General features: G+C 51.7%; 2 protein-coding genes and 1 long non-coding RNA gene across 11 annotated transcripts in view; 2 read left to right on the top strand and 1 right to left on the bottom strand.

Annotated features, from left to right (window-relative positions):
• sgsm2 (small G protein signaling modulator 2) overlaps window positions 1-10,046 on the top strand; it is a 29,588-nt gene extending 19,542 nt beyond the window's left edge. For 3 of the 9 annotated variants that reach the window (XM_057050032.1, XM_057050029.1, XM_057050028.1), the window contains exons 14-27: window positions 56-188; window positions 328-465; window positions 3,514-3,682; window positions 3,791-3,858; window positions 4,856-5,001; window positions 5,670-5,798; window positions 5,995-6,177; window positions 6,255-6,641; window positions 6,706-6,830; window positions 6,928-7,010; window positions 7,132-7,241; window positions 7,412-7,508; window positions 7,581-7,748; window positions 8,052-10,046. In XM_057050032.1, the coding sequence (XP_056906012.1) occupies window positions 56-188; window positions 328-465; window positions 3,514-3,682; window positions 3,791-3,858; window positions 4,856-5,001; window positions 5,670-5,798; window positions 5,995-6,177; window positions 6,255-6,641; window positions 6,706-6,830; window positions 6,928-7,010; window positions 7,132-7,241; window positions 7,412-7,508; window positions 7,581-7,748; window positions 8,052-8,140 (2,025 nt within the window). In that variant the 3' untranslated portion in view covers window positions 8,141-10,046. The remainder of the gene's footprint in view (window positions 1-55; window positions 189-327; window positions 466-3,513; window positions 3,683-3,790; window positions 3,859-4,855; window positions 5,002-5,669; window positions 5,799-5,994; window positions 6,178-6,254; window positions 6,642-6,705; window positions 6,831-6,927; window positions 7,011-7,131; window positions 7,242-7,411; window positions 7,509-7,580; window positions 7,749-8,051) is intronic. The other 6 variants (XR_008953035.1, XM_057050031.1, XM_057050033.1 and 3 more) reach the window with 6 other exon arrangements.
• A 265-nt stretch (window positions 10,047-10,311) lies between these two features.
• On the top strand, window positions 10,312-11,815 carry LOC130535184 (uncharacterized). Its single transcript, XR_008953043.1, has 2 exons — window positions 10,312-10,498; window positions 11,647-11,815. It is a non-coding gene; the product is annotated as an uncharacterized LOC130535184 (long non-coding RNA).
• Window positions 11,366-22,972, bottom strand: tpst1 (tyrosylprotein sulfotransferase 1). The gene is given in 8 exon segments (XM_057050073.1): window positions 11,366-11,761; window positions 11,962-12,017; window positions 12,420-12,470; window positions 15,342-15,540; window positions 17,526-17,685; window positions 17,688-17,946; window positions 17,949-18,551; window positions 22,708-22,972. Coding segments are annotated over 6 exon segments (1,137 nt in total). The 5' UTR covers window positions 18,381-18,551; window positions 22,708-22,972; the 3' UTR covers window positions 11,366-11,761; window positions 11,962-11,981.
• Between the last annotated feature and the right edge of the window lie 1,072 nt (window positions 22,973-24,044).

Genomic DNA, 24,044 nt, shown 5'->3' with positions numbered 1-24,044 from the left:
CACGTCTCTCCGTTGTTTGTCGCAGCTCAGCATGCTAACCGGCTCGCCGATCCAGGGAAAAGTCTTCCCCAAACTGAGGAAGAGGAGCAGCGCCGCCAGGCTCATCGACCAGGACGGCAACGAGGAGGAGCAGACGGCCGCGGACTACGTGTTTCGCATCGTTTACCCCGGATACCGATACGACGCCAGTAAGTAAAAGTGGGCGGACGCGGCTGCGGAAGCTGTGCAGGATTCTGTGGCGACGGCCGCAGCGTGGCATTTATTTTCCCGGGGTCGGCAGAGGTGGCGCTGTTCTAACTGTGTTCTTTGTTGTCCCAATGGTGTAAGCAGTCACTATAAACTACCACCACACCACGGGCAGCCGCGCTCCGTCGCTGGACGACGATGAGGAAGAGGAAGATAGGCTCCATGCTATGATCTCAATGATCTGCTCGCGGAACCTCACAGACCCTAATGTCATGAAAGGTTTTTATCACCTAATCACACATCCACCCGGTCCCACCCCCGACTTCCTTGAATCCTCACCTTGCTTCTGGCATCCCGCCCGCCTCCCCCCCCCGTCGTACCCCCCCAGACCCCCCCCCCCCAGCTTTGTCTGCCTGTTTGTGTGTACCTGTGTGCTGCCTGATGCTGAGCCCAACAGTGTGGTGCCGGTCACTCCGGGTTAGATCTTTAATCAGCGGAACACCTGAAACACATCGCAGAAGAAGTCAGATGAGTTTAGAGTGCCGGCATGCTTCCCCCCGGCGAGTAGACGGCGTTTCCTCGCTTTCGCCACTTGACATGAGGCCACTTTACTGCTCGCCAACCCCGGTATTGATTGTTTGGTCTGGACGTAAAAAGAGAAGAGCAGAGTGGGACGTTCCTGGATCAATAAATCCCTCTTTGACTGATATCTGTGAAGTATTCCACCTCAAGTGTTTTTAGTCCTCCTGTTGTCGACTAGTTTAAAAACAACAGCGATCCTAAAGATTCCACGTTTTCAGAGCGGCGTCAGTGACGTTGGGTGGCATCAACACACTCATTTATCAGGTTTCTTTAACCTTTTGCTCTCTCCTTGTTTCTCTCCATATTTAAATTGTGACCTTAACTTCAAGGACGTGTTGCTTTCTATTAAATCTAATTGAAAATAATGACGGGTTTTGTTGTGTTTCTAGAGGAAAACAGGAGTTTGAAGAGCCAAAGGAGTCGGCATCCTCTTGATGGATGGATGCTGTTATTGTAGCCCTAATCCAACCAGTCTGTAGCTTTCACTCAACAATAAGATTCATTTTCAGCTTCCACGCTCATAAATCTCCTGGACAGTTACAAGATTAAAGCGGCAGCTTTTTCACAGATTACGGTCAGATGTGCTCTTAATGCCGCAGCTCCCGCCGCCCCTGTCTGTCCCCGCTTTGATCTGTCGCTTGGCTGGGAACTTGTGTCGCGCACGTCGGAGAGCCGCCGGTTTTTAAAGTCTTGTGCCAAGAAAAGGGGGGGGGGGGTTTAATATCTGGATCGTACACACTCAAACGTCTCAAACGTAGGCCGAGGCGTCGGCCCCCGCTTTATACCTCAGACATTAATCTGCTCATTTAGAGAGCAGAATTCTCTTCCTTGTTCTTTGTGTTTAATGTTGAGACGGCTAAACACAAAACCTGGGATTTATTTGGGGGATTTGTTGTGTTTAACTTTAGTGTTTATCTTTGGAATTTGTGCAAAACACATTAATACATTGTTAAAAGACTCAGATGTTTCATTATTGTTGCGATATTTGGCTTATGAGGAGAAAACAACTCTACTGAGGGAGTTTTTGCCAGCTCTGCTGCTAAGCATTCTGGGATTTGCAGTGCATTTGCAGCTCTTGAGGTCTCTGCACTGTTGGGTGGTCAAATCTAACTTGTCTTTGCTTTTGGTGCTCTCCTTTGATTTAACATGATTCTGTTTCCTTCTTTTGTCCTTTCATTTGTCACCTGCTACATGCTTGGCAGACTTTTGCATGGGTTCGACGCGCCTGTTTCACCTTTGTTTGTGTTGCTGAAAGAACGACTTGTTGTTCCCGCATATCTGTGATGAAGCTCTCAGCCTCCTCCTCTCTCCTCTGTCTGGCTCCCCGAGTTGTGTGTGCAGTCGTCTGCTGCGATGCTGTTCACTGTAATTCTTCACTAACCCCGCCACCGCCCCCCCGCCCCCCCTCGCCACCTCTCTCCTCCACCCCTCTCATTACGGTCCTGTGGGGTTCCGCAGTAGTAGAGACGTGGAGTTCTCGTGCCAGCAGTGTTGCATTACTGAACCCAGAAGTAGCAGTTAATCAGTCCTAAAGTAAAGCGGGGGGGGAATGTTGGTCTCTCTTTTTCTTTTTTGACATTTTTTATGTTTAAACTTGTTTTGTGGGGTTACGGAAGCACCAAAGCGCAGCTTCATATTTATGACAGGTCATCAGCTCCAACCTGAAGAATTAAGGTGAAGAGCATTTATTTAATGGTTGTTTTTTTATTTTGGTTTCCTTTGTGTGCCCTCTTACTGGTGTTCTGTTTCTGAGATGATTTCTTGTCTCTTGTCCCGGGTTTGTGCATCCTGCATGGCCTGAGTGTCAGCCTCGTTCCTGACCTCTCCTCTTCTATCAGTCCCTCGCTTCCTTCCCCCTGTCCTCCTCTGCTTCTTCTTTCTCCTCTGGCACCCCCCCTTTCTGAATGACCTGAACCAGCATGGCTTCCCATCATCCTCTCTGCTGCCCCCCCCCCTTCCTCCAACTTTGGTTTCCTCTCTGCACTTGTATCTTTCCAGCTCTCACATCTAACATGAGTGTCAGACTTCATCCCCTCATCCCTTAGTGACACAACAAATACATGGAAGTGTGTATTTATGGTTGAGCTGAGGGACCTACGTCATAATATGTAAGACACAGATGGATTCCTGGTCATTTACTCAGTGCATGAACATCCAGGGGGCAGAGGCGCTGTGTTAGCGTTGAGCTAATATAGAGTATGTCGTAACCACCTCACCCTATTAAAGGCCAGCCTGATCAGAAATACTACGACTTCTTTTCAGTGTTTGGTGGTCGTTGAAGCCGAAGAGCTCCGAGACGTTGGCCCACACCGGGATCCCGCCATGGCGCTTTACGATGATTGCAGTCAATTACCTTTATCTCGTCGTCTGCTCACGCCGTGTGTGGTCTGTGCTTTCTTTCCAGGGCTGTAGCTAACCGCGGGACCGACCCGACGGGCGACTGCGCCCTAATTGAGCCTGTAAAATGGGGTCTGTTTTCTCAAAATTGCTCCATGGCCGCAGAGGAGACGGAGCGAGAGCTAGGCTCCGTATGATGGCTAGCACTTGCACCAAGTCCATCCCTCTGTTGTGTGTCAGTGTCTCTGCCTCCTAGCTGTGCGTGCACGTCCGTACTGACCTCGCACAGAACAGAAACAGGTCGTAGCCGCGGCGAGGCGGCACTTTAAGATTAAAAACTGAAGCCCTCCCGGTTTTTTATGGCCCGGAAGCCTGCCTCCCTTCTCACTTTCGCTCTCTCTGGATTAGACCACGGGGATATGATGGAGATGCAGGGTTTCGGAGGCAGCCCGTCGTCATGGCAACAGGCCGAAGTAACCACTCAGGAGGCCCCGTGCCTGTCCTGCTCCTCGGCCAACGTGTCGTTCGACTACCCGGCCGGCTGCACGTGCATACACGACCAGGCAGACATTCACACGTATGTCTACAGAAAGAATTTCAGTTTTATTGATCCTCTTCCTGGGTAGTTTTTGTTGACACGTGACTGTTAGCGCCTTTAACAGCACTTGGCGTGTTTCTTTCCCAGCAGTATTCCTCTGAAGATGCTCTGCCAGAACATGAAGAGGCAGATCGTCTCCAGAGCTTTTTATGGATGCAAGTATCTCTTTCCTCTGTTTGTCCCTCAGTTTTAGCTGCTTCTCTTTTTGGTTTAAATGCGCCGTACCAAACGTAGCCGCACTTCTCTCCATCGCATCGCATAAACTGCTCATTTGGCGGGGAGGTTAATGTCATCTGTCGAGGTTAATGTGAAGGATTCTGTGCAGCTTTGTCCTGAACCTGACAAAAGTGGCACCATCAGGGGACTTAAATTCTGTTAAAAATAAGAACGGTTCAATTGTTAAGCATTTTATGATGCTTTAGCTTTAGCCGTTGAGTCGTTAAGTTGGAGCTGCCTGGCTGGAGAGGCAACACTGACCTGCTGCAGAGCAAAATTTAGAACCATCACAGTGATTCAGAAAGCCTGCTGTTAAATGGCTTTGCTGTATAATGAAATATTTGTCTGACTTATTAAAAATAAATAAATAAATAGTGCTGGCTGTGCTCCGTAATGACATTAGCGGGTTATTAAAGTATTGTGTTCACAAGATAATTGTTTCTAACTGCAGCATCAGTCTGGAGATCTTCTTAATCCTGTTACTGTAGCTCGTTTGATCAGTGTATCGATATCATCAATTAAAAGGGAAACAACTGTGGTGCTTTAGCTGCTAATCATCTCTTCCTGCAGCAGCACTGACAATTACTGTAACTAAGGACTGAAAACTGCACGAGGTTTTCATTGCTGCAAAATTAGGAGAAAAGACCACAAAATGGTGGAGACGAGAGTTGATGGAAGCCTGAGCGCTGTGTTTGGTGCCATGTGCTACAGTTTGGGATGGGCTTGGGCGATTAGCATATTCTTTGAGGGATCGCAATCCTCAAGGTAGCGTCTTCTTCGTCGCAACCTTCCCCCGACTGTCGGTTCCTTCTCGATCTGGTCGGTGTGTCTAGCTCCACCTTGTGGTACAATAGTGGAACAACGGTTGAAGAAAAAGCTGGCGGTCTAGGGTTAGGGTTAGTTTAGGATAACCTGACCTGTCCACCTGTTCGCCAGGGCTGGCCTACTGCCGACACCTGTCCACGGTCCGGACTCACCTGTCAGCTCTGGTCAACCACAACATCGTCCCCCCAGACAGACCCTGCGAGGCGTCTGGAGGCCTGAGCAAAGAGGTGTGGAGCAAGTACCAGAAAGACTGCAAGGTAGGTGACGAAGAGCCATAAATCCCCCCCCCCCACGTCCTCATGCACCCTCACACCCTCAGGCCAGAGGAGTTAGAAATACAGCAGAGATCAGAGAACGCAGAGTCATCGCCGCCGCTGCTGATAAATCCTGATAGAGCAACATTTCATACGGACGCATGTGCTGTCCCGCAGCCCCTGAGCCGGAGCTTTATGCCCTCATCCTGGGGCGTTCGGGCCAACTTTTACCCAGATGGAACTGCAGCGTGAGTCAAGGCGGAGCGGAACGCGCTCTCCCTCGCCGTCATATCGGTTTTGCCCTCTCTTCTTGGATATTAATTGTCTCCACCTCTTCCTTCTAATGAATACCTATTGAGTTCCACAGGAGTGAAGTCTCATTAGATGCCATCGCAGTTATTAAAGAAGCCGCTGTGATCATTCATCCACTCCAACAGAGTCATAATTACTAATTTACACCCTATTCATACCAGCCCTTTATCTTCTGTGCTCGCCTGCGTCTTCCTCCGTACAGCTGGCAATTGCTCTTCCTCTTCTTGCATTATTGATGCACTTCCTCTCAACGTTCGCGCCGCGCTCCTTCTTCCTGTCATCATTCTTCTTGTTGTGGCCTTTGTATGCCTGTTAACCTGTGTGTGTGTGTGTGTGTGTGTGTGTGTGTGTGTGTGTAGAACTATAAGGAGCTGGAGCTGCTCAGGCTGGTTTATTATGGCGGCGTTCAGCACGAAATCAGGAAGGAGGTCTGGCCTTTCCTGCTGGGGCACTACAAGTTTGGAATGGGCAAGAAAGATATGAGCCAGGTACGTCTCACACACACACAGAACGTCGTTCTTCTATCCTTGTTAGGACTTTCTTTGACATAATGCAATAGTCCCTGCTCACTCTTAACCTAAATCCAACCCAGTAAATGTGCCCTTATATCCAAGACTTCACCCTTAAACAACTGTTTAAACAACTAAGTGCATCTCAATGGCTCTCTTTATTCTGTGGGTGCAGATTGATGTGAAGATCAGCGAGCGGTACCAGCAGGTGATGAGGGAGTGGAAGGCCTGCGAGGTGATTGTGAAGCAGCGGGAGAAAGAGATGCAGTCGGCCATCTTTGCCAAGCTTTCGTCGGGCAGCAGCATCGACAGCCACGTCCTGCGGCTGGTTCACAGGGACTCCACCCTCAGCAACGAGGTGCTCAGAGCCGGTCCAACATACGATTCGAGGGAATGATTTGCCTTATTAAAAAGGACCGTCCCCTCCTCCTTCAGGTCTTTATGTCCGTTGATGAGCCAGACCCAGGCAGCCAGGAGACCCCCAGTGGATGGGACAGTACCCCCACCATGACCACCCTGGTTCCTCCGGCCGCCGTCCCCCAAGAGGAGAGGCCTCTGGTGGAGTTCGACTCCCCTGACTCGGGCCTTCCGTCCTCCAGAAACTACTCTGTGACTTCGGCTCATTCCCAGAACCTGTCCAGCATAGACGACGGCCAGAGCACGGAGGAGGAAGGCGCCGGCGGGGAGGACGCCAGGACTCCGGGCGTGCTGGGGGGACGTCAGGACTCCCTGAGCGAGGACAGGCTGTGCAGCCAGCTGGACAAGCTGGTGACCAGCGGAGCGGCAGCGGACGCGGTCTCGCCGTCGCTCTCTTCATACACGGTACGTATGTCATGAGGTCTGGAGCGCGTGGAGAAGACGTGACGGGCGCGTCCCCATTGCACAGATCGAGCTGCTGGACACCGTCGCCCTGAACCTCCACAGGATAGACAAAGACGTGCAGCGCTGCGACCGCAACTACTACTACTTCACCGCAGCCAACCTGGAGAAGCTCCGCAACATCATGTGCAGGTGTGAGAGCCACCACACGCACGTCAGAAACACCTGTGCGGCCGGAGACGGCTGCCACAGGAAGCCCAACCTGCTGACTTTATGTCCTCTCCTGCAGCTACGTGTGGGAGCATCTAGAGATGGGCTACGTTCAGGGCATGTGCGACCTGCTCGCTCCGCTCATGGTCATCCTGGACGATGGTGAGACCTTCGCGCCGCTCACACTCCATCTCCTCGTGCACAGTTGCGCAACATCTATCTGGAGAACACAGCAGTCACACGGTACATTGACGTACATTGCGTGTGTGTGTGTGTGTGTCAGAGTGTCTGGCGTACAGCTGCTTCACTCAACTAATGAAGAGGATGAGTCAGAACTTCCCCAACGGTGGAGCCATGGACACACACTTTGCCAACATGAGATCACTGATTCAGGTAATAAGTGTGTGTGTTATTTGTATTATTTTGATAGTTTAATAAGGGAATAGTGGCCTATGAGTAATTATACAGCCACCTGTGCCCCTTCTTATTGATATTCCCTCTTGGGAGTGTAATTTCCCTTAAAAGAAGAAACGAGATTTTCTCTCCTCCGGTTCTGACGGCAGATTCTGGACTCGGAGCTGTTCGAGCTGATGCAGCAGAACGGGGACTACACTCACTTCTACTTCTGTTACCGCTGGTTCCTGCTGGACTTCAAGAGAGGTGAAGCAAACAGCGACTTCCACACGCGGGTTGTAGATAGGAACGAGGGCTGATGTGGTTCTGTCGGTCCAGAGCTCCTGTACGAGGACGTCTTCGCCGTCTGGGAGGTGATCTGGGTGGCCTCCAGGATTTCCTCGCGGCACTTTGTCCTCTTTCTTGCCTTGGCTCTGGTCACAGTTTACCGTGAGATCATCATCGACAACAACATGGACTTCACGGACATCATCAAGTTCTTCAACGGTGAGAAGCGATTCCTCTGGTGGGGGGGAGCCCAAAATGGACTGGTTTGAAGCTATTTTTAGCTATTATTTATACAGAAACAAACAGTTAAAAGAAGCCAGTTCCTCTTCTCTTAATGTCCAGAAGGATGTGGCTGATTGATGCTCTTGTATTTACAGTTTTGATGAATGAATGAATTAATTCTATTAATGTCCCCTCGCCGTGTGGCGCCGCCTAGTGGCCGTAGCCCAAATTAAACCCTGCACATTGGGAAAAAGCCCGTTTGAGTTTCTATAAGTGACGAACCTCTTTTGTCTTCTGCAGAGATGGCTGAGCGTCACGATGTCCAACACATCTTGAAGGTAGCTCGTGAGCTGGTGCACAAAGTCCAGTCTCTGATGGACAACAAGTGACAGCAGAAGAAGAAGAAGGGGAGCGTCTTCCTTCCGTCCCTCAGAGGGACAGAGTTTTTCCAGGCCTCCACCTTTCCAGAGCCCATCCAGGGAGTCCAGGTCTGCTCTCTGCCCAGGTGAAGGCCCCGGGCATGGTGCCGGAGCACCTCTGAGGTGGCCCAGCTCTGGAGATCAGCCTCAATCTGTTTACATGTACCTTTTGTCCCCTCGGAATGCCCATGCTGTCTGTCCAGACATGTGGAATTGTCTGCATGCTTGTGAGTGTGATCACACTGTGAACGCATCCTTCGGTTTACCCGGTCCTGCAGTGCTTGTGTGCGTGCATGAAAACACCCACACACCCACACACACACACACACACACACACACACACACACTCTCCTCCAGTTTTCCAGTCTCTTGACTCTGAACGTGTTGGGTGCCTGAAACGACGTTCCGTATTTTCAGAGAAGCAGAAGTCTTTGCCACGAAGAGGTTCTCATAAGTGACCAAATGGACTGTGCCAACTACCTGATCGTGAGTGTTTTCTACTGACAAGCATGTGTGTTCCCCCCCCCCCTCTTTTCCTTTTCAAAAGTCTTCAGTCCCTCACAAATGTTGCCTTTATGAGAAACAGCCCGAGGTACTTAGTTGCACTTTTTGGTGAGCATTTCCTTCTCGCTGTCTGTGGAGGCCTCACCGGGGTCGGCGGGGGGGCCAGAGGCAGAGGAAGGGGCAAAGTGAACCGTACTGAGCCCCCGAGGTGGCGCTTTACTCCTCGTTCCAAGAATAAACCGTAACAGCAGAGCACAAATTAAAGAGAGAAGCACACCGTTGGAAATCGCTTACAGATGAGGCTTTTAAGATCAATTCTGCTCGTTTTACCTTCCAACAAAAAGTGACGTTTTAAGCCAAATTCTCAGTCGCGGATTTGAGGTGTTTATTTATATTTTTTTAATCGTCGCGGTAGCTCTTAGAAATTCTCCCGGCCCTCCCGTCGAACCCTGTGGCACCATCACAGCTGCGACCGGTCCCCTTTAATCTGGACCGGGACTGGAGTCAAACATGCTCACGGAAAATTGGCTAAAACGGAGGAGAAGATCTCTTTGTCCTCACAGAAGCTGGTGTTAGTACCAAACCTTCCAGTATTGGTAGAGTCAGTATTCCATCTCCACCCTCTCTACCTGAACAAGGCTGCGTTCGATCGGTCGTCCAGCGGACCGGCGCCTGTGATTCCCGTGCCAAGAGTCTTCCCCATTGCTGACATGTACTGTAGTCATCCCACTCTGAATTCAGTGTGATCCCAGGAGCTGAGCCTCACCCCCTGCCCCCCGCTGCTGCCACAGTGAGGGGTCAGGGAGGGTCCAGGTCCATAGCAGAGCTTTCTTTCCCTTTTTTTTTTTTCTTCTTCCAATCAGGACCTTGTGTACCAAAGCCTTGAAACAGCCCCCTCTGTGGCATGACGACAATGTGCAATTTCATACAGCATCTTGAGACCGACTGTTTATCACGTGTGTAAAGTATTTTTGGAAGAAAAAAAAAACAAAAACATTAATCTTGGATGATTTAACTACTGTGCAAAATTCTGTTGTTTGAGAAAATCTGTCAGAGTCTATATTGATGTAAATATAAAAACCGGAAGCCCAATATTTCTACGAGGACGGTCGGAACATATATAACTTATTTTGAGATCTATTTTTATGTTGGTTTGGCAGCACTAGTCAGAGGTATTACTGTGCAGAAATGCGGAATGTGTGCAGACTATGTTACACGGTGACTGTTAAGTGTTCTTTCTCAATGTCGTGCACTGACTTTGGATTTCTATTTATTCAGAGAGCCGATGATTGCGTTGCTGATTATGTATCGATCAGGATGTATCATTTGCCTTGATTGTATTATTATTATTAAAAAAGAGGTTGTTCATTTATGGGCTGCTCCTGTTTCCGTTTTAAATGCATCACCCGATATGGTGGCCGTGTCCCATCACGAGTGTGTAGCCTAAACTAGCCGCTAACTAGCATTCTGATTGCATCAAAGACGTCATTGTGTAATAGAATTACGTTGTGAAATTTATTAATGCAAACATTTCATGATTTTAAACCCGCGTTGTCATTAAAGTTATGGCATAAACCCGAGGGCGCCTCGAGATGCAGCACGTGCATTTTGAAGGTCAGTAAAAATGGCCGCCGTGACGTCATTAACATGGACGTGTTTCACCTGCGGCCAGTGGGAACGGCAGGATCGTCCTCGTCGACGGAGAACTTAATCGTGTTTTAATTTAGTCATGAGTGGACCAGCAAACGTTCCTGGAACTCAACTTTTGATTAGCACGGATAGAATATGTGGCGCGATCCGACCGCTGCTAGCTTCTCGGCTAAGGTAAGTCACGCGCACACATGTAACGACTCCAATTCTGACGCGTAAATCAAACGTCACATTTAAACGTATGCGTGATCATCTGATCACAAATCAACCACTATGTTATGTAACCTCGGATTTCTACCGTCTATCAAAAAATGTAGCCGCCGCAGAACTTTAGTTAGGTCGATTTCTCGTCCCTTAATTGTGACACAACTGCGTATAAATATTGGATCTATTCAAAGTTGTACTGCTTTGTCAGACTGTAAGTGAAGGCATCACAGTTGATGGACAGTTCTAGTAGCCAATTGTACGCGGCTGTGGGCGGGGAAAGATGGGACGCAAATATAAACGCAAGTTCACATTTTCCATGAGCCGAACTTAAATATCTAAGACATTTTCTATGTACACAAAGGCCTGTTTCCCTCAAATGTCATTCAAATGTGTCTAAATCTGTTGGTGAGCCAAGATCCTGCATCCACCTCGCAGGTGTGACACAAATCAGACAGCTTCATTATTACACAGGTGAGCCTCACAAGACCTCTAAAACGAGCAGGTTTAATGTGTTGGGGGTTGCTGGTGTCAGAATCTGGTGTAACCACCAGCTCAGTGGAGGTCTGGTGAGAGATTATTGTTCAGTGTAACGTCTACTTTGAGCCTAATTTTGACCTGGACTTGTCTGAATTATCCAGACTTCTTCATTTCATGTAACTTTTTAATTTTGAACCCTTAATAGAAGGTTGAATGGCTGTATTTCTGCAACAGTCTGTTGTGGATCATTCATTCAAAAGTTAGTGTTTTGAGAAGTGCACATTCCTTTATACACTTGGCCATCTGTGAGCCTCGTCATCATCATCGTCGCCTTAAAACATATAAATTAGACACCAGTTTGTATAAAACAAAAGCATGTTTATCACGGTCAATACTTCAGTCTGAGTACCCATGACATTGCACAATACAAAGGCATGAAAAAAGTAACATTAAAATAAGTATTGCATCTTCCAAAAGCTAATTCGTCGTTCATAAATACGCACTGATTTGATGTCACGCTAGTTTCTGACAACAGAATCACTTTCTAAACAGGCAGGACATTTTTAAAGTGATGTGAAACAAAAATTACAATCAGCAGACATTCTGTGGTTGAGACAAGTGTCTTTCTCACTGTACAGTACAACGTTAAAGGCCAAGAGATGAGTGGTGGCGGCCCCCAGGAAGAGGCCCGACGCTGCTGATGAGACTAGCCATGGGACCTTTGCAAGGCATTCAGGACGTGGCAGATGAGACCTGTTTGAATTGGAAGAAAGGGGACGTATTATTAAACTTTTCCTTAAGGTGGAAGTATTTTTTTCTTCAGTCAATTACAGTTTTACAATCTAATTTTTAAGATGTTGAAACTTGTTTCCGGGTTTGTCCGCCAGGGGGCGACAACGCACAAAGTCAGTCACAACCAGGATCACTCACGAGACAAACACGTGTTTGTTTACCTGTTGGGGTGGATCCTCTCCTAGCTGGGGTTGGGATTCTCTGCAGACCTCTGCATCTGTGAAGGAACACATGGAATAATCAATATTCAGTGACTCCCTGCCCTGATGAGGAGTTTTCACCCTGCATCTCCCATGACCGTTTGTCAATGGATCACTTATGCAAACATGGCAAGCCTACAAAATATCTCCATGACAACCAGCTACAGTGACTGTGGGGGGGGGTCTCTCACTCACAAATGAGCTCATGAGACATGCAAATGAATGAGGTGGAAGCCTTCCATCTGACTACCAGCAGAGGGCAGAGGTGCTCTTCGAAAATGACCCAGTGAACTCCAGAAACATGAAAGTGCCGCCTGAAGGTTACGTAAAATGTCCAGATTAAAACCCGAAGGTTCCAAAACGTTTGACATGGGATGTGTGGGGGGAAAGCCCAACGACAGGCAGAGACGTTACTGTACCTGTGATTGTTCTTTTAGAAAATCTGGAAGCTGAAATTCACCTTTAAAGACCTGGAAAAACAAAGGACCAACTTTAGAAGCTGTGTGACTTAATCAGCTGGATTTTTTTATTTTGTTTTTTTGATGGTTGTGATCAGATTTTCTTTTAACTGACAAACACTAAAACGGGTCTCTCTAGTCTACGTGGTCGGCCCAGATTTCGCCCGTCTGGAAACCTTAAATCCACCCCCTGGGATCGTCTCCGCTTCCCGAGGCCGCCCTGGACGGCAGCGCCGGCGCCTCCTCCCGTGTGCTGCCAGGCGTGTTTGAAGTCGACGCCGGGCCGAAACCCTCAACCGTCAAATCGTTTCCGACAGCGGAGGCAGAGCGGCGAGCGCGTGTTCCCCATTTCCTCATGGCTGCCGTCTTTCCCGGGCTCGCCGGGGCTCTGGGCCAGACCGTTCCCAGTCTGTCCAAACACAAATGACCCAGCAGGCGGAGAAGAACTGGAGCAGAACGGCCAGTGTTTGTGCACGAGATCACAGGCTTATGGGTGATAAACGCAACAGCGCCGGCACTGGTAATCTCCTCGGACCTCGAAATGACCTTTTTTCTACACAGAATATCGTCATTTTGACTAAAATCGTAGGAAAACGAGCCACAATATTCCGACTTTAGCCCCCTAAAGAGTCCAGACGTAGTCAAAACACAGCAGTGGAGAGCAGGCGGGCGTCCCACAGGCTTTAGGAGAGCCCGTCTGGAAGGGAACAGCACATTTGGGTCAGCCAAGTTACACTCGGCAACAAGTATCCTAAACCTTCGGCCCCTCAGCCGGAGCGTCGTGGCCGCTGCTGGGAAACCCGACACATTCAACTGGTGGGTCCGAACCCGAAGGAGGAACTCAACTGTAAACTGCCGAGAGGATACAGCAGCTCCACGTGGCTCCGAGATCCACGATCCGCTCCCAAACGAGCCTCATCCGGCCTGTAAAGCTGCACGTACCCAGCGGCTCAAACCACATTAGAGGCAGACTGGGCTCATTTTAGCCCAGCAGAACCACCAAGCTCTCAATAACCAGTCCAGAACGACCCAAAGCAGCAGCCTCACATCCCAACGCTCCAGCCAGCACCACGAACATCCGTTAGCATCCCCTCGACGCGTGGAAGGCGGCGTCCGGCCGACGCGCTGGACGTTTATTCCTCATGATCTCATTACTGTTACGGGAGAGAAACTGAGAAATTATTGATCCTGTGTCCATCCCTCACCAGGGAACAAGCACAACTTCAAAGCCACTTAGAAGATATCGATCGCGGCTTTGAGAGCCTGACGCCTCAGCCTCACTACGCAGAGACCTGGACCGGTCTCCCAAAGTCAGGGGAGGGGCGCTGGGGGGGGGTTGGTCCCATTCTGCAGCACCCTTCCACAGGTGACACCAGTGACTCCGCCCATTCCGGGCTGACGGACCAGCGCCGACTCCACGTGAATCAAACGGTCGTGCGGTAGCTAATGAGCCAACAGGAGCTAATCTATGCTAACCAACAGCTTCGGTTGACGTGGCCCCATCTGACGGGACGTCACATGACCGGCGTGTCTCATCCTGCTGTCCTGTGTTGTCAACACTTCCGAGCCTCCCGAAGGAAAAGGCGCTCTAATAACCTGCAGATGCCTCAACCGGAGCGAGCTACGCCGTCACCGAGACACGGCGAGGAGTGTTTACAGACGACGCCGCCGCTGAAAAAGGCCAAAAGAACAAACACGTCAGTCCCAGGATGCCGACTTCAAAGGCAGGGAAGCGGCAGAGGCGGGATTTATGCATCAGTCATCAAGAAGCGAGCCAGGATAATCATCCCAACACCAGGAAAACAGGGATTTTCGGACCTCTGAAGGTCAGATTTGACAAACTTTGATCTGCAGAAACCAGAGAAACAGATGTAATGAGCTGGACGGGAACGCCGCCTCCATCCATCACTCCGTAAAACTGAAAACATCTGTCAGCAGCCGCCGAGGTCGTGACCCTGGCTTCCCGTCAGCCACAGGAGGAGATCCCGGCACAGCGCCGCTGGATGACGACGCGCCGAACACCGAGGTGGCCACCGCGTCGTCTGGGACGCCACTTCTTTCCCTCCTCTCCCCAGTTTCCATCAGCATTTGTGGTCGGACACATTTTTCCACTGAATTCCTAAAGTCGCTTCACGTCTGACTGTGCCAATGTTTTCCACTCGAGTCGGAACAGGCCGGGAAACACGATTAATGGCACCATAGTGTGTGTGTGTGTGCGCGTGTGCGCGTGTGTACGCGCGTGTGTGTGTGTGTGTGTGTGTGTGTGTGTGTGTGTGTGTGTGTGTGTCCTAGCTTTCCAAATTCCCTGGAAAAGCCATCCAAGATCAGAAAACTGGGTTAGAGGCCCCTTTTCCACTCAACCTTCCTCCAGTTGGACGGCTCTGAAAGCTCATCCGAAACATTCTGGGATGTCTCGCCACGTTCCGGGCTGGCGAGCGCCGCGTTTTGCCAAGTCAGCAGATCGTTGCCCCTCGGGTTTTTGTGCCCTGCGACACACTTTTGATCGGGAGAAGACAGGAAACGGCGTCGCCCGTTCAGAGGAGGCCCTGATTAAACGCGTTATCGCCCTTCTGATTGCGCCTCTTAGCACGCCGAGCGAGTCGGCATCAGAGCGCCAGGACGACCTTGAGAGCTCGCCTCCGCAGACCGCCAAAAATAACCTGCCGTCTCGTAGCTGAGACCCGGAGAAGCTGCAGCGCCTGTCACCAGATATCAGCTCGGAGCGTTTTAATAAAACATTCTGCTCCAGGAATAGCGAACGCCTTCGCCAAAGCACCCGGCGAGGACGTCGCTAAGCTAAGCTAAGCTAGGCTAACGGAGTTCAAGTTCATACGGAAGAGGAAGAGCAGAACGTCATCCAGAACCCTCGTGTCTGGTACTCACCCGCCTGGTGTTGTCCAGAACTTTGGGGTCCGGCCGACCGTAGTTGGGGGGGTTAGCGTGGGGGTCGTAGCCCAGTCGGGACAGCATGGGGGCGATGACGGCCATGTCCCTCACCACGTCAGCGGGAATCTTCCCCACCCATTTGGACAAGGCCTCCACGTTGACGGGCTTGATCACCTGGTCTGTGGACCTCTCCACCCTGGAGACCAAACAAAGGCGTCACATGATAAGAACCGGGACAAACATGGCGTCCGTCCGGCTTCTCCGCCCTCGCTCCTCCCTCCTCTGCACGACCAGCAACCCCCCCCTCAGGGAATCGGGTCGGGAAGCACGTCAGGGGACGCCGGGTGTTGAGGCGGCGGCGCCATCAGGTTGGATGGAGGCGATCGCGTTGACCCGTCATAAACATTCACACGTTACCTCCATCAATAAATCACGGCTCAGAAAAAACAGCCCCCCCCCCACTAATGTACCAGGATGTAAAACACGACAGGGTGACAGGAGAGTTGGTTCTTTTCACACATTTTAACATATTTTGACATATTTCTGAACCAGAACCAACCGTTTGTCTCCATAAACACCCCACCGCTGGTCACGTGATCACTTCCTGTCAGGCCGCTGCTTTTAATGGCCTGCTGCTCCTCTATTATTCATCTGTGCCCCCCCCCCCCCCCCCAGGCGGTGATCTGTATCTCCGACCGGATGGCTGGTCAGTGAGGAGGTGTGGGATGGGATGGGGGGGGGTGTCAAGTCGCCGGGGCGCCCGGACCCAAGACCAGGTCCCCTGGGGAGACCTTGGTGGAGACAGAGGGCACGAAGTGCTTCCTGCCAGGTGTCGGGGGGGGGGGGACTTTAATGCACTTCGGAGGAGGTGCAGCAAAATGTTTATGATGGGAAGCAGCGGGGGCGCCGCCCCCAAGGCGTCCTCTGATGCTGACCTGATAGGTCCTGGTCCAGGTCTGGGATCAGACCTTTCTGGATTCACAGGTCCTGTTCAGGAAACAAAGGTGCCCCCCCCGCCCCCCATCAGAGAAACCGCTCAAGGCCACCCCCATTATGATTCACTCACAAAACATTCCCATCTTCGCCAGTCGTCTCCTTTGATGCGGGACAAAGCGGTCTCCATGGTTACCCTCCACTCAGGGTTGAGGTCTTCTTTCATTAATGTTTCATAGAGTCATTGTGTGTGTGTGTGTGTGTGTGTGTGTGTGTGTGTGTGTGTGTGTGTGTGCGTGTGTGTGTCTCTCTCCACGGCCCTCGGCTGCTCAGTGTTGCAGCAGACTGGCTGAGGGCCACTTCAGGCTCTCCTGAAGCACCTGAACACACCTGAGAGCTTTTAGCGGATTAAGAGCGGGTGTAAATGCATCGTCACAAACATTCGCAGTGCCGGGGGGGTGGGGGGGGACGAGGAGTGCATCGTTGGCTAAAACAGCTCGAGATGAGGAGCCAAGACTCGTACTTGGCATCGAACATTTTTCTGATTATTAGGATGAATATTAATCAGAATTGATGATTCGAGGATCAAAGGTGACGGTGCAGAACAGTTCTATGAAGTTGTTTAGCAAGGACATGCTAATAGTAGCATGTCCTTGTATAGTGCAGCTTCCAGGAACAACGTGTGTGTGTGTGTGAGTGTGTGTGTGGCTGCGGCTGAATCTTCTGTTTCGGTGCTACGTGGCAGGAAGAGTGTGGGAGCAGACAGAGGTGAGGAATGAGGTCATGCCCCTGCAGCAGGTTCTCCATGACGACCAGAGACCGACCTCAGAACGCTGAAACTCCAGCACAGCAGCAGCAGCCAAAAGGAGGTAATGAGAAGCTTCCTTACACCTGGAATTAAAGTCCTGCTCCAACACTGGAGGACGTGTTCCCAGGCCAGAGTAAGGACAGGGACACCTTTGGAGCTTTGGGGGGTTTTTGGTTCGTGATCCTCTGAATCACATCTGGTTAAAAGCAGAAAGTGCTTCTGATCGGCAGCAGGGAAGTGGTCGGATTAAAACTCTCCCAGGCTGCATTCCAGAGGGGTCAAGCACCCGAAAAAGTCAAGGATCCTCCGGCTTAGAATAACAAACCCGGGACAACGTGCTGCAGATGGGGATCCAGGGTTAGGGAACGCTGGAACAGCTCGTTTACAACAGCGATTTTGGCCTTAATGGTAACGTTTAGACGAGAGGATGGCAGACTTACTTTGAGAGGGACACTCCTCCAGCTTTCCCGATGAGCTCCTCGTGGTGGAGAACCGCATCGTTCCAAGGAATATCCAGGAATTTCAGCAGCGTCCTCATCCACTTCTCAGGGTGGAGGACCAGCTGCTCGTAGTGCACAGGCAGGCACTTGTCGGGCTCCGGCACCAGGTGTACATGGTCTCTATGGCCCGGTTCCACTTGGTCAGGCAGTCCCGGTAGCTGCCCAGGTCGAAGCCGGCGATGGTCACCTTGCGTGAGATCATCGAGTGCACGGAGGCCCGGCCGTCGCGGATCATGAGCACAAACTTGGCGCGAGGGAAAATCTTGGCCAAGTAGGAAAGCGACTTCAGAGCAAAGGGGTCTTTGTTGCACAGGAAGTTGGCGGGCTCCCCGTGCTTGACGATGATCTCCAGCAGGAAGGCCCATGCATGGCGGCGTCCAGCACCTCGTCCGTCACGCCGGCCTCGTCCAGGCGCATCTTCTCCCGGCCGGAGCGACTCCACATCTGCTTCATGGCCAGGATGCGCGGGATGACGCGGGTTTCCTCCCCGCACCGCACCTCCGGGTGGGCGTCCAGCATGGCGCGCATCAGCGTGGTCCCGCTACGAGGAACCCCCCCTATAAATATGAGCGGCATGTCTTTGTTGTAAACAAACGGGGCGCTGAGGTTCTGGCCCGTCCGTAGCGTGGTCCTCATGCTGCCTCCCAGTGCCGACAGCGGCAGGACCCCCCCCAGCTGGCTGCGCCCCTCGATGCGGTGGTGGCACTCCATGGCGTGGCGGCCCAGGTAGAAGACCGTGACCGAGCTGATCACCAGGCAGGCCACCAGCAGGTTCTGCTTCAGCTTGCCGATCATGTTTCGGGCCACAGGCGGGACAAGACTTTATCACCACGGGGCTAATTCAGGGGCGGGGCGGGACGGGGCGGGGGGAGAGGAGGCGAAGGGTGATGAAGGTTCCCGCCCTTTAGGTTTGCTTGCTGGGAACCGGGCATGGATCCAGGTGATGGGTCGCCGACTCCATGAGTCCTGGAAGCACAAACAGCCGCGTTAGTTCCGAGCACAAACCGGGACGGATTCTAAAATAACCCGACGGACGCCTGAATCGAGAAGATTCCGTTTCCGTTGACGGTCCGTCCGCGATCTCGCCGTGAAACACGAAGCCGTCGGAGCTGCTCTGATGAGTCGGCAGAACGAACGAACCCAGAGAGGCGAATAAGCGAAACCTCCGACGTTCAGCTGTAAGTCAACACATCTGCACCATGAAACTTTCCACGTGGGCGTGCACACGCTCGTTCTGTGGACGGGGTAACGCGTTGTCGCGCGCAGACGCTTCCCACACGTAAATCAACACGCCGCAGCGAGCCGGAGGCCTTCCTGTGTGTGGGCCGGGTTGTTAAAGAAACGCCGCTTCTGGGGCGGGAAGGACCAGAGCGACCTTATTAGCCAAGTCAATATTAGGAGCGCGAGCTAGCTACAACCAACACAAGCTGCAGCAGAACTGATAAACCTTATCTGGACCGTGGTTCTGACCCCAGAAAGATGAGGGGAGAGGAAGCGTGGGGAGGTGCTAGCGTGTTCTTCCGCAGCGGGAACGCTGACGGGAATGTAACAGGCCGCGTTCCGAGCCCTGAAATGTGCGCCGCCGCCGCCGTCGCGAAGTTTTAATTAGTCGCTTTGTTCCGTCTCGGCAAACTCGCGACTTTGGAAAGTCTGGAGGAAGAAAGCTGTTCCCCACGCACACACTGTTGCGTTTAGGAACGCTCGTCAGAGCGCATATTTGGCCGGGAACGTCACGGCCCCGATGAGTTCCATCAGGATTAATCACACTGGCCAGAACACAAAAGCGGTAGGATCTGGGTCTACGTTTGGGAACGCTGCCTCCCGGTGCTGCTCTGCCTCTTCTCTCTCGCCCACCCACACATCTCACATCTTTGCGCCCCCCCTTTAGCGATTCGGCGTTACAAGCAGAGGCCGGAACGTTCCCGCTGGAAGTGGGACAGAAAGGCTGTTTGAATGCGCTCTGCACACTTTAACTGCGTTTGAGGTTCGGAGCGGCATCGTGTTCCACCTTCCACCGGCGCTGAAACGTGTCGGCGTTAAATTAATTGCGGCTCCTCTCTCCTGTTACCGACACTGTATCCTGCTCGTGGGAGATCCTCCCCATTGATCTGTTAGGGGAAGCGCCAGCGGCTGAAGTTGCTCTCTGCGGGGCAACGGTGAAACCAAACCACAGCAACACTTAATAACGAGGACGGCCCGGAGAACCGGCCGGTGACTGACGGTTGGGAAGCAAACCACAACCTGTTCAAGCATCGGTTCAAGGGCGCTCTGACACGCGGAGCGTAGCAACGGGGGATTGAGGAATCGGCCATCCGATCTGGAGGAGCGTCCAAGCACCGGAACCGCCCACAGGAAGAGGCCGAGGTCACACCGGAGCGGCCTGACCAGATCCCATCGTCACACGTGGGATTTTCCAAAGTAAAAACATTTAAGGGACGACGGAGCAACAATCGGGGGGGGGGGCTTTTCAGGAATCCTGTCTCGGTATCTTCAACGTAAACACGGAACGCCATTCAGTTTCCATCATCTGAAATTTACACAAGTCACATTCCGGAAGAAAAAGAGGCTGGAGGCGCGATAGAAAAGCCTGGGCTGTCCTGGCAGCTCCCCAAAGCCCCCGTTCGGGTTTCCAACAAAGCCCAACGGTTTCCCAAAGTCTCCGAGGCAGCGGCAACACTTGTTTTCCAGCAAATGCTTCCATTACCTGGCTAAAAACTCCAGCACAAGTTTGTTAGCGACGCTAACCCACCAAAAAAAACAAACCCGCTCCTCAGAATATAGCTTAATGAAGCGACCTTTAACCCCATCAGGCCTGTGATTTGGTGCATTCTTCAGTCCCCCCCCCCCTCAGGCTCCATCATAAATCACATCCTAATGAAAACCTCAGCACACACGGAGAATCACGAGAAAGATAATCCAGAAGTACTTGTTCCAAGCTAGCACGCTACTCTGACATTATGTGCAGGGATTACAGGGCAAACACAACGGAAGAGGGCAAACAAAGTCGTCCTCCACCCCCCTCATTAGAGCTCGAGTCAACCTTGTGTCCTCGGGGGATTTCATTTGCTTACGCACACGCCGCAATTTATGGCCTGCGAGGAGCCGCTGTGTGCAATTAAAGGAGAGACGGATCTGATGAATCCGTTCAGGAGGAAAGAGGACTCCTCAGCCTCCATGTTGGTGTTACAGCCCACAGCAAAGAGGGAAACATCAACCTGTCCTGTTAACGACCCAATCTAAACAAATTAATGAGGTTGTTTGTGCTTAACCACCCCCCCAGATAAAGGATCACACACACGCGCGCGTGCACGCCGTCCAGTTACCACGTCACACACACACAGACGTACTTGTCAACCATCTAAGGGGGGGTTTAAGGCGGCTCCTGTCCAGAAATGATGACATTTGCCTTTTAATTAGCTTAATAAAACAGCTAAGGAACAGCCACCTAATAATGCAGCAGCTGTTCCTCCATGTCGTCCAACATAAACGCTTCAGTGTGTCGACAAAGACGACGCTGTTTGAGGCCACAACGGGTCACAGGCCAGCCCACACACACACACACACACACACAGTAAGACATCAAACAACCTGATTGGTTCATCCCACTTCCTGGATGCCGGGTTTAGAACCTGCCGATAGTCATACAGGTAATATAGAGAATTAAGCAAGTATTTCCTCAGCTCTGACCATGGATCATCACCAGCTCACCGTGGATCACAACAAGTCTTTAATCCGGCTGCTCCCTTGATCTCGTTGGCGTTTGCCAGCAGCTGTGGTCGCCCAGCTGCAACGCTGAGCTCTAAAGACGCCCAAGAATTCCTGCTGAACGCAGCAGAACCCTTTAATCTGGAAACAAATCACATTTCAGCGTTCTGGGAGGACCTGAAACCCCCTTCAAACAGCCTATTTTTGTTGCAACAACCGGGCTTCCGTTGTCATCACACATGCAAGGTGTCGCACGCAGAGGAAGTGCTGGGCTGCGTACGGCTCAGCGGCGTCCGCAGGATCAGAGCGACGCATCGCTGGGGCAACGCAAGCTCAACCTGGCAAACAACCAGCAGGTGTAGCCAAGGAGCGAAGGCGGTGACCCGTCCGACGCCTGGCTGGGACGCGAGTAAAAGTCCCGCGTTGGAACTATGGAGGCGGAGCAGCACGTTCTTGTGGCGGCGTTGCTCGGAGACCGGCGTCAAATCAGCCCGACCAAGGTAACGGCGGCTTCAGAAGCGTTCTGGGCTCTGACCTCCCCGTCCGGCCCTGCGGTCAAGACCTTCGGGGTGTGGAGGGGAGCTGATCCCACATCAGAAAGGGCTCTTTGGAGACACTTCACAAGCGGGAGAGGAGGCGCACAGCTGCCGGACCCCGATGATCCCGATGTGGCAGCGGGGGGGCTGCTTCAGATGGACGCACGAGTCCGAAGAATCCAGGTCCACAGCTGGAGAAGCGGTCGCGTCCCTCCGGCCTGAAGACCACCTCTGCGCCGCAGATGTTCCTGCTGGACCCGAGCGTCAGCGCGTCTCTACCAGGAGCCACAGTATTTTCCAGTCCGACACAAACTGGGAAATATGAAGCCCCCCGTGTGGAGACGCGGGGCTACTGTCTGATATAGTGGAAAAGTTAAATGTGAAGACTCTTTGGGACTAATTTAAACCACATGTGGAGGAAATGTGCTAGATGTGTGGACTGAATGTGGCCCCTGTATCCAGCTCGCACGGCGACTTTAACCCCTGGGACTAAACGGGGCTGGATTATTGACCTTTAGCGGGTTTCAGACGGGACTCCAGCAATTACGTGCAGGTACCATGTGTGTTGAAGCTCGACGCTTGTAAAGATGCCCTCGGCGATTAATGCCAGTAAATATCGCGATTCGTCTTTTGCCCTGTATCGTAGAAGCCCTCCATCAACACTCCGCCCCGGCTAAACGCACCGACAGCCATGATTTTGTGTGATAATAGATCACCCCGAATAGCGTCTCCACCAGCCGTGGTAGCCCACACGAGCAACGTTATATAAGGAAAACGAAGATTGGGCTAAGCTAAAGGTAGCCAGAACCGAGCGGTCACGGACCCCGAAGCTAAAGAGGAGACGGGTTTTACACCAACGCCACAGCGCCCCGAAAACCTACCGACGCTGCGGTGCGACGCAGGAGACTCCGGTGTGTCGCCGAGGAAGGTCCGTCGCCGTCCAATGGGCTTCTGGGGTCACTTTCCGGGCATTTTCTGTGTCCGGAGACGGCGTCAGGGGGTGAGCTTGTTGCGCTGGTTGGAGGACTGAAGTCGGGGAGAACGTCCAGACCAGACCGCTCGGCTGGTCATGAGAGGCGAGCTGTGATTGGTCGGGAACTCGGAGAGGAGGAAGTGTGTCTGAGATGCTGATTGGTCCAAAGTGTGGGGGCGTGGCTAATGTAGATTTAAAAGAGCAGGACCTTGGACGTTATGAGGATCAGTGCAGATAAGCTGACGCATGTTGTTGTTTCATGGGTGCGTTTCAGTCTATTTGGTTGTTTAAAATAAAAACCTTTTTCAAATGCCATCCCTGTGAGCATTGGCACATACATGAGGCATCAATCTCACGTATCCACATTGTTATTGGGCTATCGGGGGAGGGTACATTTCATAAAATGGCAGTGGTCAAAGCTTTGTTGCATTACGGGGTCACATGATGAAACCGACAGAGTCGAGTGTGGTAACCACACGTGGACTGCAGAAAACAGCTCTTTGTCAGTCTATCTGGCAACAGACTATAGCCATCGGTCTCAGAGTCTGATGTTTATTGTCAACGTTCTGGACAAACGGCAAAGATTTGTTGCTTAATCTCGGAATTTCTGATTTTACAGAAATGCGAGATGTGAACGATGGTGGTCCTGGTCCCCACTGTCTTGACAGAAGTTTATTACGAAACAAGCAGCTAAGCAAACACACTTCCTATCAGATTTCCATCTGGGAATAGTTTACGGAGCACCGTCTAGCCAAAAATCCTGAATACACGAAGAACAGAATCATTCAGATTAACAGGAGATCGTCGCCACACGATGAAGAAGAAGCAATTTCTGTCTCAGGGAGGAGGACCACCCTCCTCTGAAGGTCAGAGAAAGGCCGAGGCAACGGCACTAAAAGCACATCGCGGCCCTCTAAAAGCAATCTTTTAGGTTTCAGAAGCATTTTCTGCTGCTAGCGAAACCGCTGGAAAGAGGCGACAAAAAGGGGGAAGAGTCAGCAGCACTCAGCGTCTCCTGCGGAGTTCAGAAGTGCACGTCATCCGATACGAGCAGACGGGGGAAAGAAGAAGAGCAGTGTGGCTGTTTTGATAGCCGATACGGATTCTTATCAAAGCAGCGGCGACTTGAATTCACCCTCTTCCTGGGATTCAAAACAACATTTACCTTTATTTTAAAATAAGACAAGGAGAGTAAGAGTCACACGAAGGAGGAACGCGGCCCCCCAGCACATCAAATACCTGGAA

This window comes from Takifugu flavidus, chromosome 12, assembly GCF_003711565.1.
Source record: "Takifugu flavidus isolate HTHZ2018 chromosome 12, ASM371156v2, whole genome shotgun sequence".
In the NCBI taxonomy this organism is placed as follows: domain Eukaryota; kingdom Metazoa; phylum Chordata; class Actinopteri; order Tetraodontiformes; family Tetraodontidae; genus Takifugu; species Takifugu flavidus.
Note: the sequence above shows the minus strand (reverse complement) of the source record. Positions and strands in the feature narration are given on the sequence as shown.